The sequence below is a fragment of the Dipodomys spectabilis genome, unplaced genomic scaffold (assembly GCF_019054845.1).
Source record: "Dipodomys spectabilis isolate Male_0828 unplaced genomic scaffold, ASM1905484v1 ptg000083l, whole genome shotgun sequence".
Classification (NCBI taxonomy): domain Eukaryota; kingdom Metazoa; phylum Chordata; class Mammalia; order Rodentia; family Heteromyidae; genus Dipodomys; species Dipodomys spectabilis.
The window spans coordinates 3,394,530-3,411,169 of NW_024870760.1; the positions used below are offsets into that span (position 1 = coordinate 3,394,530).

At 39.8% G+C, this 16,640-nt stretch overlaps 1 protein-coding gene across 2 annotated transcripts in view; it reads right to left on the minus strand.

Annotated features, from left to right (window-relative positions):
• Positions 1-16,640, minus strand: part of Ptpn2 (protein tyrosine phosphatase non-receptor type 2) — a 94,692-nt gene that overhangs the window by 36,125 nt on the left and 41,927 nt on the right. For both annotated transcript variants that reach the window (XM_042683686.1, XM_042683685.1), the window contains exons 3-4: positions 6,080-6,180; positions 818-916 (exon numbers count right to left, since the gene is read on the minus strand). In XM_042683686.1, coding sequence (XP_042539620.1) covers positions 818-916; positions 6,080-6,180 — 200 coding nt within the window. The remainder of the gene's footprint in view (positions 1-817; positions 917-6,079; positions 6,181-16,640) is intronic.

Sequence of the window (16,640 nt, forward strand, 5' to 3'; positions counted from 1 at the left end):
AAAAAAAAGGGCACTATGGGTCTACTGATGAACAAAATACTATCCATAAAGGACTCCATCCCAAAATAATTAAATTTAAGCCTCTGAATCCATCCATTTCTAAATTCTGGTGGTAGTCTTAGTCCATTAATAAAGTAATATACTTCAAAGAGAGATGAATAAAATTTACTATCATCTAATTTATATTCCTGTTCAAACTGATATCACCCCTGATGAATTTCTATGTGAGTTTGAGACCATGAAAAAACACTATGCATCATTCTGCTGACACTACTGGAAATTCTGACACGCCAATGCTACTTCAGATTCAGAACAGATAGGAAAATTTGCAGCAACACTGAAAACCAGCAACTATGAATTTAAGGGAAAAAATGTTAAGAATCAAGGATCTGAAGAATAGTATAAGACTGTAAAACTGGAGGAAACCTTAGTAAAATATTTTTAATTTGCTTATTTGACAAAAAAGGAGGGCTGGGAAGGTGGCTCAGTGGTAGAGTGCTTGCCTTGCATGCATGAGGCCCTAGGTTCGATTCCTCAGCACCACACAAGCAAAAAGAAAAAAGCCGGAAGTGGTGCTGTGGCTCAAGTGGTAGAGCGCTAGCCTTGAGCTGAAGAGCTGAGGGACAGCGCCCAGGCCCAGAGTTCAAGCCCCATGACCGGACCCAAAAATAAATAAATAAACAAAAACAAAAAAGGAACCTAAACCTACAGAAGGTAACAACCAACAGAACAAAAACAAAATACCAAAAAAAAAAAAAACCCAACAAGCTAATGCTCACATAAATATGCTAAATTGCAAATATTAAATGCTACTCACAGAGTCTTTCTCCACAATTCGGTTTAGCATGACAACTGCTTTGGTCTTCTGCTGCCAAACCATGAGCCAGAAGTGACAACATGTGTTAGGAAGTGGACCCTGTGAGGAGTAGAGAAAAGAAGCAGATGAGGGAAAGGAGCTAGAAAAGAACATGGCTTGGGGCAAAGCTTTTCCAAGGATGTTCTTGGTATGCACTACTATAGCCAAACAAAACTGGATCTTAGTAAGATAATCCACACCTGAATTCCACTGAACTCAAAAATACAGACTGTAAACAGTCTCAAAATTATAGACTTTTTTAAAAATTAGATAAAAGGGAATTATTTAGGATAATGAATGTAAGTAGGCCCTTATAGATACTAAGAATTAAAGTACAAGACTCTTGTCTAAAGACATTCAACTTGGGTCATTGGCCCTGTTACTTGTCAGTCTTTGTGACACTACCAAACAAACATAAGTAAAGCAGGGTCAAAGTTATCAATGGGAGCATCTGGTTGGCCATGATTGATGCAGAGGTTATAGCCACTAATCTCCTTCAGTCTTTACAGCAGAAAGAAAGGCCCCCTTCTCACATAGATCATAGAATATTCAGGGAAAAAGAGGACATTTGTGACAGAATTTGTTACCCTGCCAACACAAGTCAACTACAGTAAGATTTCTAGAAAAAAATCTTGGGAAGTACTAATTTATGAAACTACTAGTCTACAGAAGCACACTATGTGAAGCCTCAATAGCTATTTGGCCAAGTTAAAAAGTAGACAATAAATCAGGAACCAGTGGTCCTAGCCACTGGTCCTAGCAACTCAGAAGGCTGAGATCTGAGGATCAAGGCTTGAAGCCAGCCTGGGCAGGAGACCAGATTCTAACCCAATTTAGGTTACAGAAGTTGAAAACCATGTTTCCAAGAACTAATTTGTAGAGGGGAGAGGGAGCTAAATTAGAATCTTAAAGACATATAACACTAAGAAGCATTACCAATAAATGATACTGGCAAAAAGTGGTAGAAGAAAAGGTTAGAATACAGTGTCTAAATAATCATTTGCTATAATTTGGTACAAAGTATCCCCAAAAGGCTCATATATTAAGCTTAAATCTTTTTTTTTTTTTTTTTTTGTCGGTCGTGGGGCTTGAACTCTGGGCCTGGGCGCTGTCCCTCAGCTCTTCAGCTCAAGGCGAGCGCTCTACCACTTGAGCTACAGCGCCACTTCCAAAAGGCTCATATATTAAAAGCTTGGTTGCCAGGTTGCCAACTCATGATGGGCTTTTGAGAAATGATTGGGTCCTGAGGACTCTGATGTAATCAATGGATTAATCCTTGATGGATTCTAATATGAATTATTATGCATTATTAAATATGCATCATTGGGAGATGAGGACTAGATGAGGAATAGCTAGTAGAAGCTGATCTCTGGTAAGATTAATGGAGATGAAAACCTCTGAAACTGTGAGCCACATGAAACTTTTCTCTTTTTAAAGGGTTTCTTACATTTCTCAAAACTGACTAAAAATCTAACCACTATTTCTTTCTTTATTTTCATATTAAAAGTTGTTTCAAGTAAAAAAGTTAAAACTTGGGGCTGGGAAGGTGGCTCAATGGTAGAGTGCTTGCCTTGCATGTATGAGGCCCTGGGTTTGATTCCTCAGTACCACATAAGCAGAAAAAGCCAGAAGTAATGCTGTGGCTCAAGTGGTAGAGCACTAGCCTTGAGCTGAAGAGCTGAGGGACAACACGCAGGCCCTTTCAGGCCCCACAACCAGCAAAAAATAAAAATAAAATAAAATAAAAGTGTAGCTCTAAATATAGGTTTATTTTTTAAAAAAGACAGAAAAAAACCCCACCAAAATAGTAAACACATATAAGGAAAACATTATCAAATAAAGACTGGAATCAGGAAAATGAAGTTCCTACTTCCAATCTAAATGACCACCATTAATGACATATAATTCATTTAGCCCATTTCAGTCCTATGCATATAAATAAAGCTGTAATAAACATGTGTACATATTTTTATGTTACTGGTATGTCTCCCATACTCTCTCAACTAGGGTATGTGACCACTGAATAGTATACACTTAATTTTTTTGCTCCATTTTATTTTTTATAGGTTTTGTAATTTTACCACACAAAGGCATTACAGTAGACCAAAGTTAAAAGATACTGTGATGTTTATAAACTTGTGAGGAGAGAAGGGATATTCTCCTCATGTCAAGAAAATTCAAACTTAAATAATTTCAGTGAGGGGCTGGGAAGGTGGCTCATGGTAGAGCCCATGCCTTGCATGCCAGAGGCCCTGGGTTTGATTCCTCAGCACCACATAAGCAAAAAGAAAAAAGCCAGAAGTGGCGCTGTGGCTCACGTGGTAGAGCGCTAGCCTTGAGCTGAAAAGCTGAGGGACAGCGCCCAGGCCCAGAGTTCAGGCCCCATGAATGGACCCCCCCCCAAATAATAATAATAATAATTTCAGTGAGCCATAAGCTCAGTGAGTCTGCTTCGGTGAGTCTGCAGCTGACCTTTCCTAGACCACTCTCTACCAGAATTGGCACATATTCTTGTGCTGGTCATACTGAAAATGAAATGCTTCTCCAATATTTTGGATGCTCATTATAATATCATTGCAGGAATTTTTTTTCTTAGGTATCTTTGTTAATTTACTTTTATCTTAATCATCTGAACTCCCTTGGAGAGCAGTAAGGGTCTTCCTGCTGTTTCTTTAAATGAAAAAAAATTCTCAGAGCCAATAGGAAGCAGGTTTAAAGAAGACAAAGCGTGAACATTCTGGATAATAGACATATCCAAAGACACAGGCTGGGGCTGGGAAGGTGGCTCAGTGGTAGAGTGCTTGCCTTGCATGCACAAGGCCCAGGGTTCAATTCTTCAGCACCACATAAACAGAAAAGGCCAGAAGTGGCACTGTGGCTCAAGTGGTAGAGTGCTAGCCTTGAGCTGAAGAGCTGAGGGACAGCTCTCAGGCCCAGAGTTCAGGCCCCACGACCGACAAAAACAAAAACAAAAAAACAAAGACACAGGCTGCAGAAAAGCAGGGACTAAAAACTCCAGCATAGAGGGGTAAGAAATGGCAGTAGTAGCACAGCGACTGGGACTCATTGTTTAAGTCTTTGCTGTTGTGATAGATGAAAGGTTACAGATTTAGATTTACACTCCCCAATTATCCCAAAATGGGGTATCTTTTATGTGTATTTTGTCTATCATTTTTTGTTAATTGAAATGTGCACTGATGTCCTTTTCCCCAGTTTCTTTTTTTTTTTTAATTTACTAAAGCTTTTAAAAGTGAAAATTAATTTTAGCTTCCTGTGGAACAGAAATAGTCTAATAGTTTTGAATTGATTAAAAAAAATTCTGGGCTGGGAAGGTGGCTCAGTGGTAGAGCGCTTGCCTTGCATGCATGAGGCCCTGGGTTCGATTCCTCCGCACCACATAAGCAAAAAGAAAAAAGCCGGAAGTGGTGCTGGGGCTCAAGTGGTAGAGCGCTAGCCCTGAGCTGAAGAGCTGAAGGACAGTGCCCAGGCCCAGAGTTCATGCCCCATGACCGGAACCAAAAAAAAAAAAAATCTGTGGGGCTGGGAAGGTGGCTCAGTGATAGAGCGCTTGCCTTGCAAGCATGAGGCCCTGGGTTCGATTCCTCAGCACCACATATGCAGAAAAAGCCGCAAGTGGCGCTGTGGCTCAAGTGGTAAGAGCACTAGCCTTGAGCTGAAGAGCTGAGGGACAGCGCCCAGGCCCAGAGTTTAGGCCCGCGACCGGATCCAAAAAAAAAAAAAAATTCTGTATGGTGGATGCTGGTGGCTCATGCCTTTAATCATAGCTACTCAGGCTGAAAGCTGAGGATTGTGGTTTTGAAGCTCCAGCAGGAAAGTCCATGAGACTCTTTTCTCCAATTAAGCACCCAACTGTTGCTCAAGTAGTAAAGTACTAGCCTTGAAAAAAGCCCAAGGACAGTTCCCAGGCTGAGTGCAAGCCTTAGGACTAGCACAAAAAAAGAGAAACTATTTACTATATCAAGCAGTTTTTAAAGAAGGTTATTTCTAATCCATGGTAGGTTTAATAGAGAATCTCAAATATTGTGGCTTTAAAAATTATTTTAAAATGGGGCTGGGAAGGTGGCTCAGTGGTAGATCGCTTGCCTTGCATGCATGAGGCCCTGGGTTCAATTCCTCAGCACCACATAATAAGCAAAAAGAAAAAAAGCTGGAAGTGGCGCTGTGGCTCAAGTGGTAGAGCGCTAGCCTTGAGCTGAAGAGTTGAGGGACAGCGGAAGCCCCAGAGTTCAGGCCCCATGACCGGACCAAAAAAAAAAAAAAAAAAAAAAAAAAATATATATATATATATATATATATATATATATATATAAAATCTACCGGGCGCCAATGGCTCACACCTGTAATCCTAGCCACTCAGGAGGCTAAGATCTGAGGATTGTGGTTCAAAGCCAGGCTTGGCAGTAAAGTCCACGAGACTCTTATCTCCAATAAACCACCAGAAAACCAGAAGTGGCACCGTGGCTGGAGTGATAGAGCACCTGCCTTGAGCTGAAGAGCTCAGGGACAACGCCCAGGCCCAGAGTTCAAGCCCCATGATCAAAAAATAAATAAAAAAATTAAAAATTAAAATCCTTAAAGATTTTTTAAAAGAGAAATGACAGTGTTATTATAATTAATAAAGAGCAGCTGCGATTATCTCAGAATGGAAGAAATATAGTGCTTGACTATAGGTGTGATGATGTGATCAGAACCAATTGGGCAGAAGGTCAAAGGGTACTCTGGCCTATGCCCAGGGGCACATGGTCTCCTCGCCCTTACCATACCCTGTAGAGGAGCGAAACACTATGTAAGGCATGGTCAGTCTCGAGAATATATGTAAGAGAAGAGTACAGAACAGCTTTCAAGGACCTCATGATATACTTCACAGGTTTGGTGAAAATAATTGGAAGCTAATTAATAAAACAGCCAAAAAAAAAAAAAGCTTCGTGTCAGACAAAAAGCAAGGAAGCTAATCGTCCTAGACAACTGACCCAGCCATTTCATACGAGTTTCTTTCAGAGAACACATTATCATAAAAACTATGCTTTTTGCTTTACATATTCAAGCTTCAAAAACTATGTTTACAAGCCAAATGATAACCAGGAAAAACAGAAAGAGCATTTCATTTTCAAGAGTCAAGATACATATTCAACTATGTTTTAAAGTAGAATGACCACAAAAACCTTTATTTTTCTGGCATCTGTACAGTATCACACTACTTGCCTGTGTTAAGATATAACTCCTTCGTGCCTCTTCTATGTCAATTAAGCTGGCATTAATATAATCATTTTCAGTATTTTGCAGTTTAACACGACTATGATCATCTGAAAACAAAAAATGACAAACTATAATCATCATTGCAAATGTCATTGTGTCTTTATATGTTTTAATATATTTTTACATGAGGTGAAACAAAACAAAGCAAAAATAAATTAGCATCACAGGAAAGTTAAAGACAAACCTTAAATTATTCCTTATTTTTGTAAGGAAGTCAAAATATAATATTGTTACTGTGGTGTGAGAAGGGAAATGCTTACATTTGTAGAACATTAGCTACTGTAACTTAAAAATTCACCCAGAGGGAAATGTAGTAGAACAAATAAAGCCTTCCTAGAAATAAGAATCAGAAATAAGGCAGCTGGGGGAGAGGGGAGAATCAATCTGATTAATGTACTGTATATTAAATGATACCATACATCATATGGTAGTTGAAATAATACCATGGTGAAGCCCCTCTGAAAAATTAGCATGCACTTTCACAAAAACAAATGTTAGGAAAGTGAAACATGTCTTGTGTAGTACTAGTGAGAGGGAGGAAGTGAACAGAGAAGGTGAAGGAGGGTGAATATGGTCAAAATACCATAAAAAAACACTTTATATACATGTGTAAAAATAGAACAATAAGGCTTGAGATTGGTTTGGGAAGGGGAAAGGATGGATGAGAGAATAATGGACCAAGGAGTTGAGTCTGATCAAGGTATTCTGTATAATGATGAACTTTACCTATTACAAAGAAAAAATCTCATAGATTTAGAATTTATGCTAATTAAGTATTTGAAAACTTGACATTGTATTATTTATATAAGAAATACAAGAGAAAAAGCACTCAGCCTAAAGATTAATATTAACTTAGAATATTAAATATACAATTATCAGAAGTATAAAACAATTAGAAACTGAAAATAAATGATGTTTGATGTTTAATTCTTGAGAATATATCCTACTATGATGGCTCCCCTCAAGAAATCTACACTGCATATCTACTTTCTCTTCTTTTAAATTAAAAAAATAAATCTGCCTATACTATCTCTATATGAAAGGAAACATTAAATGACTTTCATTTCACACATCAATTTATCTGAGATGTTTCTGTTGGACTAAACCCAAGACCTCTGTAAATATTACATGTCATTTGCCAACAGGAAAAACTAAGATCTTGTTATAGTAAATCACATATACTAGTATTCTGGGAAAGATGATGTCAGCAAGCACTTTTTCAACAGACACTTCTTCTTTTTTTTTTTTTTTTAAGTTTAATTCCAAAACTGTTACTTCATACAAGATAGTAAAAAAGACCAGCTATCTAACTGACAAAAGACCATACATCTTCTAGATGTCATACCAACAGAATTATGCATTTTTTTAAAAAAAAGAAAACTATAAAACCGTTAATTCAAATTCATTAAATATCACACTAAATGAACGTATTTCCTCATGTTGCAATCATAGAACACAAACCCAAAGACCACATACACTGTACAACTGAAAACAGCCTTTGGCTAAAACACAAATGGGAAAATTTGTCTCACAGTACACTGAGAATCCTGCTTTTCTGCAAGGAGCCTTTCCAGGCCATGGCAGCTAGGAAGTATGCCTGAAGATCTAGCAATTTAGTTTCAGTAGTGTTTGTCACTTTGCCCTCTGAACTCTGAATTCACTGTTATTATCCTTCAGTTTTTAACATCTATATCATGTTATCCCAACACTTTATAATGCCCCAATCATACACTGTGACTGTAAGCACAAATCTATTCCCTGAAACTAATGGAGTGTGAGAGGCTACCTGAAAGCAGGAAAAAAAGTATGATGACATTTAAAACTAAGACAATTTAGATGACAATTTAAAAATATAACTCTTGGGAAAATCCTATAGTTGTTTAAAACAGCTAAAAATACTGACTAAACCTGTATTTTGTTTTTCTCAGGTCTGAATGAAAATAAATTCAGAAATACACATCTACATCACTATGTTAGTTCTATTAAGATTATATGACTTGGGGCTGGGAAGGTGGCTCAGTGGTAGAGCGCTTGCCTTGCATGGCCCTGGGTTCGATTCCTCAGCACCACATAAGCAAAAAGAAAAAAGTCGGAAGTGGCGCTGTGGCTCAAGTGGTAGAACGCTAGCCTTGAGCTGAAGAACTGAGGTTCAGCACCCAGCCCAGGGCGGGGGGTCGGTTGTGGGGCTTGAACTCTGGGCTGGGTGCTGTCCCTCAGCTCTTCAGCTCAAGGCTAGTGTTCTACCACTTGAGCCACAGCGCCACTTCCAGTTTTCTGAGTGGTTTATTGGAGGTAAGAGTCTCACAGCCTTTCCTGCCCGGGCTGGCTTTGAACCATGATCCTCAGATCTCAACCTCCCAAGTAGCTAGTTTACAGGCATGAGCTACTAATGCCCAGCAAGATTGTATGACTTTTTGATTTGGAAAAGTGTTTCTGGTGTTATCTGAAAATAAATGTAAAAATAGCGTGAACATGTGTATTTCAGAAAGTGAAACTACAAAGCCAAACTAATAACTGACTTTATAATTTTTAATATTCAACGAAGAGAAAAGACAGTCTCTTGCCAATTAATAATCAGTTCAAAGAATCTGTGAGAGCTGATGCAGGTTCTTTGAGAACCTGGGAGCCCAGAATCTCCAACCAAACTTTTTATTTGTTTTAGAAAAAAGCAGAAAAAACGTTACATGTGTTCTCCTCTTCTACAGTTCCAAAGGATCCAGAGCCCAGGAACCTTTCAAATAAGATAATAAAAACGACAAAGTCTCATAACCTCCCAATGCTCACAGTTCTTGATGATCATTCTAAGTCCATGGTATCTCCCTCTTGTCTTTTATTTAAAGGATCCAGCAAAGGAAAAGTGAAAATAGAAACAATTATTGCATGAATACTATACAAGCAAAGCATACTTCACAGGAAATCTTATTTCTGGATGTTTCTTAAACATCGGCAGCCATACTATCAAGAACATATGCTTTGTTTCTATAGTTCATTGTTTGTTTTTAATTCTTCTCACCAAGTGAATAAAGAAACTCAATATCTAATAGGAGCTGTAGCTTAAAACTACAATAAGCCAAGTTCTGATAGAGTTCCTTCACCTCTCACCCTTAAATGATGTGTTTCCTAAGAAATGGTTTTATCCACTGAGAAATGACTGGCTATAGCTGTGGCATGGGTTGACAAGACAGAGAGAAACTTCCTCTTTCAAAGCTTGTCATAGTAAGTTAAACAAACAAGACCAACAACATAGGTTTCACCTAATTTATCAATATTGAAAAGGTATCTCCTTTTGGTAAGTTTTCTATATCAAACAGAAATGAGGGTTCAAGTTCATCATTGCAGAGGTGATGAACTTATACACTGGGCAAGGAGAAGACCAATTTTGTTAATACTACATTAACAAGAGACTTTTCCACCAAGATTTAAATGATATAAATAATAAATGATATTTATATTTAGGTGTTATTTCCCAAGAACTCCAAGAACTTTATAGATAAAGTAACCCAATCCAATTCCCAAAGAAAATCATGGAGGAACAAATACTATGAATAATGAGTCAACTGAAAAGCTAGAGCTAACTCCAAGTAACCTTAAATACTACTATATTATTGAAAAAGAAACGTATTGGCAGACATATAAATACTAACATTTTAGTGCTTTCTCAACCATATAACCAATTAAAACTACTGAACAGCACTATAAATAATGTCTATGACATAGGTACTGCATGCACATCTTACCAAGTTACACCTCTCAACTCCCACAATCTCATATATAGTGGTTATTACTATGTGTACTTACTGACACTGACAAGTAATATCCTCTAAGGTAAGACTAAGAAGCACAAATGTGTAAGAAACTACACATTTCACACATTATATCATTTTTGGTGTTTTAACCATCTTTCCCATGTACCATATTCTTGCTGGCATATTTTCATCCCATTTCTCTTTTTTTTTTTTTTTTGGGTCCGGTCATGGGGCCTGAACTCTGGGCCTGGGCGCTCTCCCTCAGCTCTTCAGCTCAAGGCCACCGCTCTACCACTTGAGTCACAGCGCCACTTCCGGCTTTTTTCTTCTTGCTTATGTGGTGCTGAGGAATCGAACCCAGGGCCTCATGCATGCAAGGCAAGCACTCTACCACTGGGCCACCTTCCCAGCCCCTCATCCCATTTCTTATACAAATCTTCACATCATCCCCTATATAATTCCATCCCATCCCTTATATAAATCCTACTTCCTTAGAGATCTAGCCTTGATTTCACTTCTCTAAACAGCCTGTCTAATAGAATCTCCTGTGGCCTGCTCTTTTTTCCCCCCCCTTTTGTCTATTTAAGGCAAACTCTATATAAAGCACAGGTTGGCCCTGAACTTGAGATCCTCTTACCTCTGCCTCCCAAGCAGGTGAAATAAAAGCATATATCATCATGCCCAGTTTAAGTCTATTTTAAACAAAAGAAGCATGAATCTAGTCATGCATAATGGGTCACACTCTTTTTTTTTGGTCAGTCATGGGGCCTGAACTCTGGGCCTGCGCCCTGTCCTTCAGCTCTTCAGCTCAAGGCTAGAACTCTACCACTTGGGCTATAGCACCACTTCCAACTTTTTCTGCTTAAGTGGTGCTGAGCCACCTTCCCAGCCCATGGCTCACACTCTTAATCCTAGATACTTGGGAAGCTAAAAAATGGAAAGGACTGCAGTTTGAAGTTAGCCAAAGCAGAAAAAACACAGATAGGCACAGTAAAGCAAGCATGGTGGAACACGACTAGCAACCTAAAGCACATGGTAGGCTGAGATTGGAAGGATCATGGTTCCAGGCCAGCACAGGCATGAAAGTCTGGAAAATGCTATCTCAAAGGAAGAAGTTGGGTGTGGTGGTACATGCCTGTTATCCCAGCTATGTTGGAAGCAAAACTAAAAGACTGCAGTCTAGGCTGGCCTGAGCAAGTGAAACTCCACTGAAAAGCAATGAAGGCAAAAAGGGATGGGATATGACTCAAATGAAGAGTTCCTCCTGCCAAGTCCAAAGCTCTGAATTCAAACACTAGTACTAAAAAAGCAACAGCAGCAACAAGACCATATGTCTCGCTTGTGTTTAGCACTGGTGTCTCATTCTTTTTTGTTAATATAAAGGTGATGTACAGAGGGGTTTCAATTACATGAGTCAGGTAAAGAGTGCATTTTGGTGGGACAATATCACCTTTTCCCTTGCTCTCTTGTTTTTCCTTCCATCTCCACTTACAAGGTATATAGTTCAAGTTCAACTGTTTCTAGTGAATACCACTGCTGTTCACCCTTTGTCCCTCCATTTCCGTACTCCTGCTTATCCTCCAACAAGACAAAAATAGCAACAAAGAAGAAAAACTCGTTTCCATTTCCTGGAGTTCATTTCGATAAATATTTTATGTGATCAGATGCATATAGATATTGCATTTTTATGATCCTTCCCTAAGAATAACCTTCTTTGGTCTTACTGTATGTGAATGCCTAGAGTTGATATCTCTTTTACACAGTCAAATACTTGCAGAAATGTTCTGGGTTGGGCAGTCTGTTGTAAAACAATAAACAGGACATGAACAGGATGGGGTGGGGGGAGAAAAAGGTGGAATGGCTAGATTGGACCAATCTTTCTTGAGTATTTTTTACTATCAGACCCTTTTTAATATTCTTAGTAATGACAACTACAAAATTCCTTAATAATTATTTTTAAGATTTTATATGAATTTTGAATTCTACTTCATGTGTCTGTATTTTAGTAATTATCTATATCTTCCCCTTATTTTTAAGTACAACTGAATATGACTGGCAGCCATGATCTGCCCATGCCTCAGAGCACGGTCCAGTTACAATTCCGCCCCTCCCTCCAGTACATATTCTCTTTAGTACCAGCTCCCCACACTTGAGCTGTGCTTCTACTGTTAGAACAAGATTTTTAGTCACTCAGCCAGAAAGGAGGAAGCAGCATTCATCCACAACAACCTTCATTGTAGAGTAGGCTCTTGGCAGCCAGGAAGGTCACGTTCACCATAGTATCCCCCTCCTAGGAATGCCTTTCCAGAACCTAGATACTTGAGAAGACATTGGTAAAATTCATGGACCTTATTCTGATTTCCCCCATTCTATCGGCACTCCTTTTGTGTATATAGTTCTTTTCAATCATATTAATATGTACATCAATGCAAGCAGTACCACCATTCTGTCACCACAAAGTTCTGTGTGCTATCTCTGTGAAATCACATTTTTGTTCACCTTTGTCCCTATCCCATTCATCTTTACCACAAGTTTATCATTTAAGAATGTTAGGCTGGGAATGTGGCTTAGTGGTAGAGTGCTTGCCTAGCATTCGTGAAGCCCTGGGTTCGATTCCTCAGTGCCACATAAACAGAAAGGGCTGAAAGTGGTGCTGTCGCTCAAGTGGTAGAGTACTAGCCTTGAGCAAAAAGAAGCTCAGGGACAGTGCCCCAGAACTGGCACAAAAGTTTTGCATGAGTTCCAGCTCCCCTACACCGTTAGGGTGTTGTGGCTTCTTTAATTGTTCTTGAAGTATATAATATCATCTTACCATCATCATGTTAATTTCTGTTTGAAATAGTTAATAGTATTTTTCATATACTAATGTGTTTGTCTGCCAATTATGTTCATATCATTTGTCTATTTCCAATTGAGTTCTTTCTGTTTTTTTGTTTTGTTTTGTTTGTGAAGTTTGAACTGAGGCCTACGTGGGCTGTTCCTGAGCTCTTTTGCTCAAGGCTAGTTCTCTACCACTTTGAGCCACAGTTCCACTTCCTGTTTTCTCGTGGTTAATTGGAGATAAGAGACTCACAGATTTTAGCCCAGGCTGCATTTGAACTGCAATCCTCAGATCTCAGCCTCTTGAAGAGCTAGGATTATAGCCATGAGCCACCAGCAACTAGTGGGTTATTTCGTTTGACTGCTGAGTTTTAAGAATTCTATATACAGGGCTGTGAAGGTGGCTCAGTGGTAGAGCATTTGCCTTGCATGTATGAGGCCCTGGGTTCGATTCCTCAGCACCACATAAGCAAAAAGAAAAAAGCCGGAAGTGGCACTGAGGCTCAAGTGGTAGATCGCTAGCCTTTAGCTGAAGTGCTGAGGGACAGCGCCCAGGCCCAGAGTTCAGGCCCATGACCAGACCCCCCCCCCCCCCCAAAAAAAGAATTCTATATATATTCCAGAAATTAAAATTCTTTGATTTACAACATACAAATGTTTCCTTTCAGCCTATACTTATCTTTCATTTTCTTAACACAGTTTTTGACAGAACAAAAAGTTGTTTTTTTAATTAGGTGTTAGGAAAACATTTATGCACTACTATACTCAGCTAAAAAGTTTAAAATTTTTAATCTAATTTATTGACTTAAAATTTTTTGGGCTGGAGCCAGGCGCCGGTGGCTCTTGCCTGTAATCCTAGCTACTCAGGAGGCTGAGATCTGAGGATCGAGGTTCAAAGCCAGCCTGGCAAGAAAGACCATGAGACTCCTGTTTCCAATAAACCACCAGAAAACTGGAAGCGGCACTGTAGCTCAAGTGGTAGAGTGCTCACCTTGAGCTGAAGAGCGCAGGCACAGCGCCCAGGCCCAGTGTCCCACAACCAACAAAAAAATAAAATTGGGGGACTGGAAAGGTGGCTCAGTGGTAGAGTGCTCGCCTCGAATGTATGAAGCCTGGGTTCGAATCAGTACCACATACAGAAAAAAGCTGGAAGTAGCACTGTGGCTCAAATGGTGGAGCGCTAGCCTTGAACAAAAAGAAGTTCAGGGACAGTGCCCAGGCCCTGAGTTCAACCCCCAAAATTGGCTAAAACAAACCAAAAACAAAAATCACATCTGGGTTGGGAAAGTGGCTCAGTGGTAGAGTGCTTGCCTGGCATGCATGACACCCTGGATTCCATTCCTCAGCGCCACATAAGCAGAAAAAGCTGGACGTGGTGCTATGACTCAAGTGGTAGAGCGCTCACCTTGAGCTGAAGAGCTGAGGGACAGTGCCCAAACCCTGAGTTGAGGCCCCATGATCGACAAAAAAAAAAATTAAAAAATTAAAAAAACTATGAATTGGGCTTTTGATGCTATTCTAAAAACTAATCTAGTCTTAAGATCAGATGTGAATTTTCCCTTACTAATTTCTTTTGTACATCTTTGCCTTGAACTTAATTTTGTAGAGATATTTTAAAATGGTATAAATAGGTTGTTGCTTATCAAATTTCCCCACACACAAATTTACCATCCATTTCAACTTTATATTTGTGTGTGCGTGCATGTGTGCACACACCAATCCTAGGGTCTGAATTCATTGTCCGTGAGCTTTTTGCTGGGCTAGCATTCTATCACTGGAGCCATACCTCCACTTCTGGCTTTTTAGTACTTAAACGAAGATGAATCTCACAGACTTTCATGCCGTGGGCTGGCTTTGAACCATGATCTTCAAATGTCAGCCTCCTGAGTAGCTAGGATTACAGGCATGAGATACCAGCACCCAGCTTTCAACTTTTCATAAGTTGGTAACCTATGCAAATAGAGTAGAATTTATCCTATTTCTCATCTATTTTTCATTTCCTATTAATACAGTTTATGGATTTCTATTTTATTTGGTAGTTTATAAGCAATACTTTTTTGTTTTTGTTGGTCGTGGGGCTTGAACTCTGGGACTGGGCGCTGTCCCTCAGCTCGAGGCAAGTGCTCTACCAGCTTAAGCCACAGTGCCACTTCTAGTTTTCTAATGGTTTATTGGAAGTAAGAGTCTCACAGACTTTCCTGTCTAGGCTGGCTTTGAACTGTGATCCTCAGATCTCAGCCTCCTGAGTAGCTAGGATTATAGGTGTGAGCCACAGGTGCCCAGCTACATTACTTATTTTTATGCTCAAATTATCCTGGACTTCACCAATTAGCTTCAGACATGTCTTCATCATTTTCCTTAGCATGTCCTTACTTTCCAGCACTTTCAGGTGCTTCTACTTATTTTGTCCCAGTCTTGGAAATCAGCCAGTTCTCCAAGAAGTCCTATTTCTTCTTATTGGATAATGAAATTTGGAAATCAAAAGCTTAAGCATACTCAACGCTAATATGGTATCGTGGCTCTTAAGACATGTCAGTAAACAGGAATAGAAAATAAATACAGATACACACCTACATTCAGTCTAGATTAGTTGCTGGTGACTCACATCTATAATACTATAATCCTAGAAATTGAGATCTGAGGATCAAGGTTCAAAGCCAGTCCAGGCAATCAAATCCAAGAGATTCTCATCTCTAATTAACCAGCAAAAAGTGGAAAGAGGAGGTATAGTTTAAGTGGTAGAACATCTGCCCACCTTGAGTGAAAAGAACTAAGCAAAGGTCCAAGACCCAAAGTTGGATACAAGCGGCTAGGAAGGTGGCTCAGAGTTAGAGCACTTGCCTTGCATGCTTGAGGTCCTGGGTTCAATTCCTCAGCACCACATAAGCAAAAAGAAAAAAGCCGGAGGTGGCGCTGTGGCTCAAGTGGTAGAGCGTTCGCCTTGAGCTGAAGAGCTGAGGGACAGCGCCCAGGCCCAGAGTTCAGGCCCTACAACCGTACCCCCCCCCCAAAAAAAAAGTTGGGTACAAGTGGATCACAGGAGGCTCAGATCTGAGGATCACCATTCAAAGACAGCCTAGCAGTAAAGTCCCTGAGACTCTTACCTTCAATTATCCACTAAAAAAGCCAGAAGTGGAACTCTGTCTCAAGTGGTGAGCTGTGGCTCGTGCTGACCACTTTGTTCCCTTAAAAACAATTTAAAAAGGGATGGGAAGGTGGCTTAGTGGTAGAGTGCTTACATTGCATGCATGAGGCCTGGGTTTGATTCCTCAGCACCACATAAGCAGAAAAAAGCTGGAAGTGGCACTGTAGCTCAAGTGGTAGAGTGCTAGCCTTGAGCTGAAGAGCTGAGGGACAGTGCCCAGGCCCAGAGCTCAAGCCCCACGACCGACTAAAATAAAAAAAAAAAAAAGCTTGGTGCAGGTGGCTCAAACCTGTAATCCTAGCTACTCAGAGATCTGAGGATCATGGTTCAAAGACAACCCAGGCAGGAAATTCATGAGACTCTTATCTCCAATAAACCACAGAAAACTGGAAGTGGCTCAAGTGGCAGAGCACTAGCCTTGAGCTGAAGAGCTGAGGGTAACGCCCAGGCCCAGTGTTCAAGCCCCACGACTTCCTCCTCTCCTCCCCCTCTCCCCCGCAAAAAAAAAATCATATTTAAATGAACTATGCAAGTATGGGCAGGGACAGGAAAGGAAAACTGGGGAAAAGTAAAGGGTGACAAAAGAGAAATATATACATTACCTGGATTGTGAAATGGTAACCCCTTTGTGCAACACTTTAATAATGACAATAAACTTGTATTTAAAAAATCATTGTTGACTCCTACGGAAGATCTGAGCACTCTTTCTTAGCTTTACCACATGATTCTATGTCACCCTATCCACAATACATTTGTCCCCCAACTGTATAATAGGTTATCAGAGAGCATATTTTAT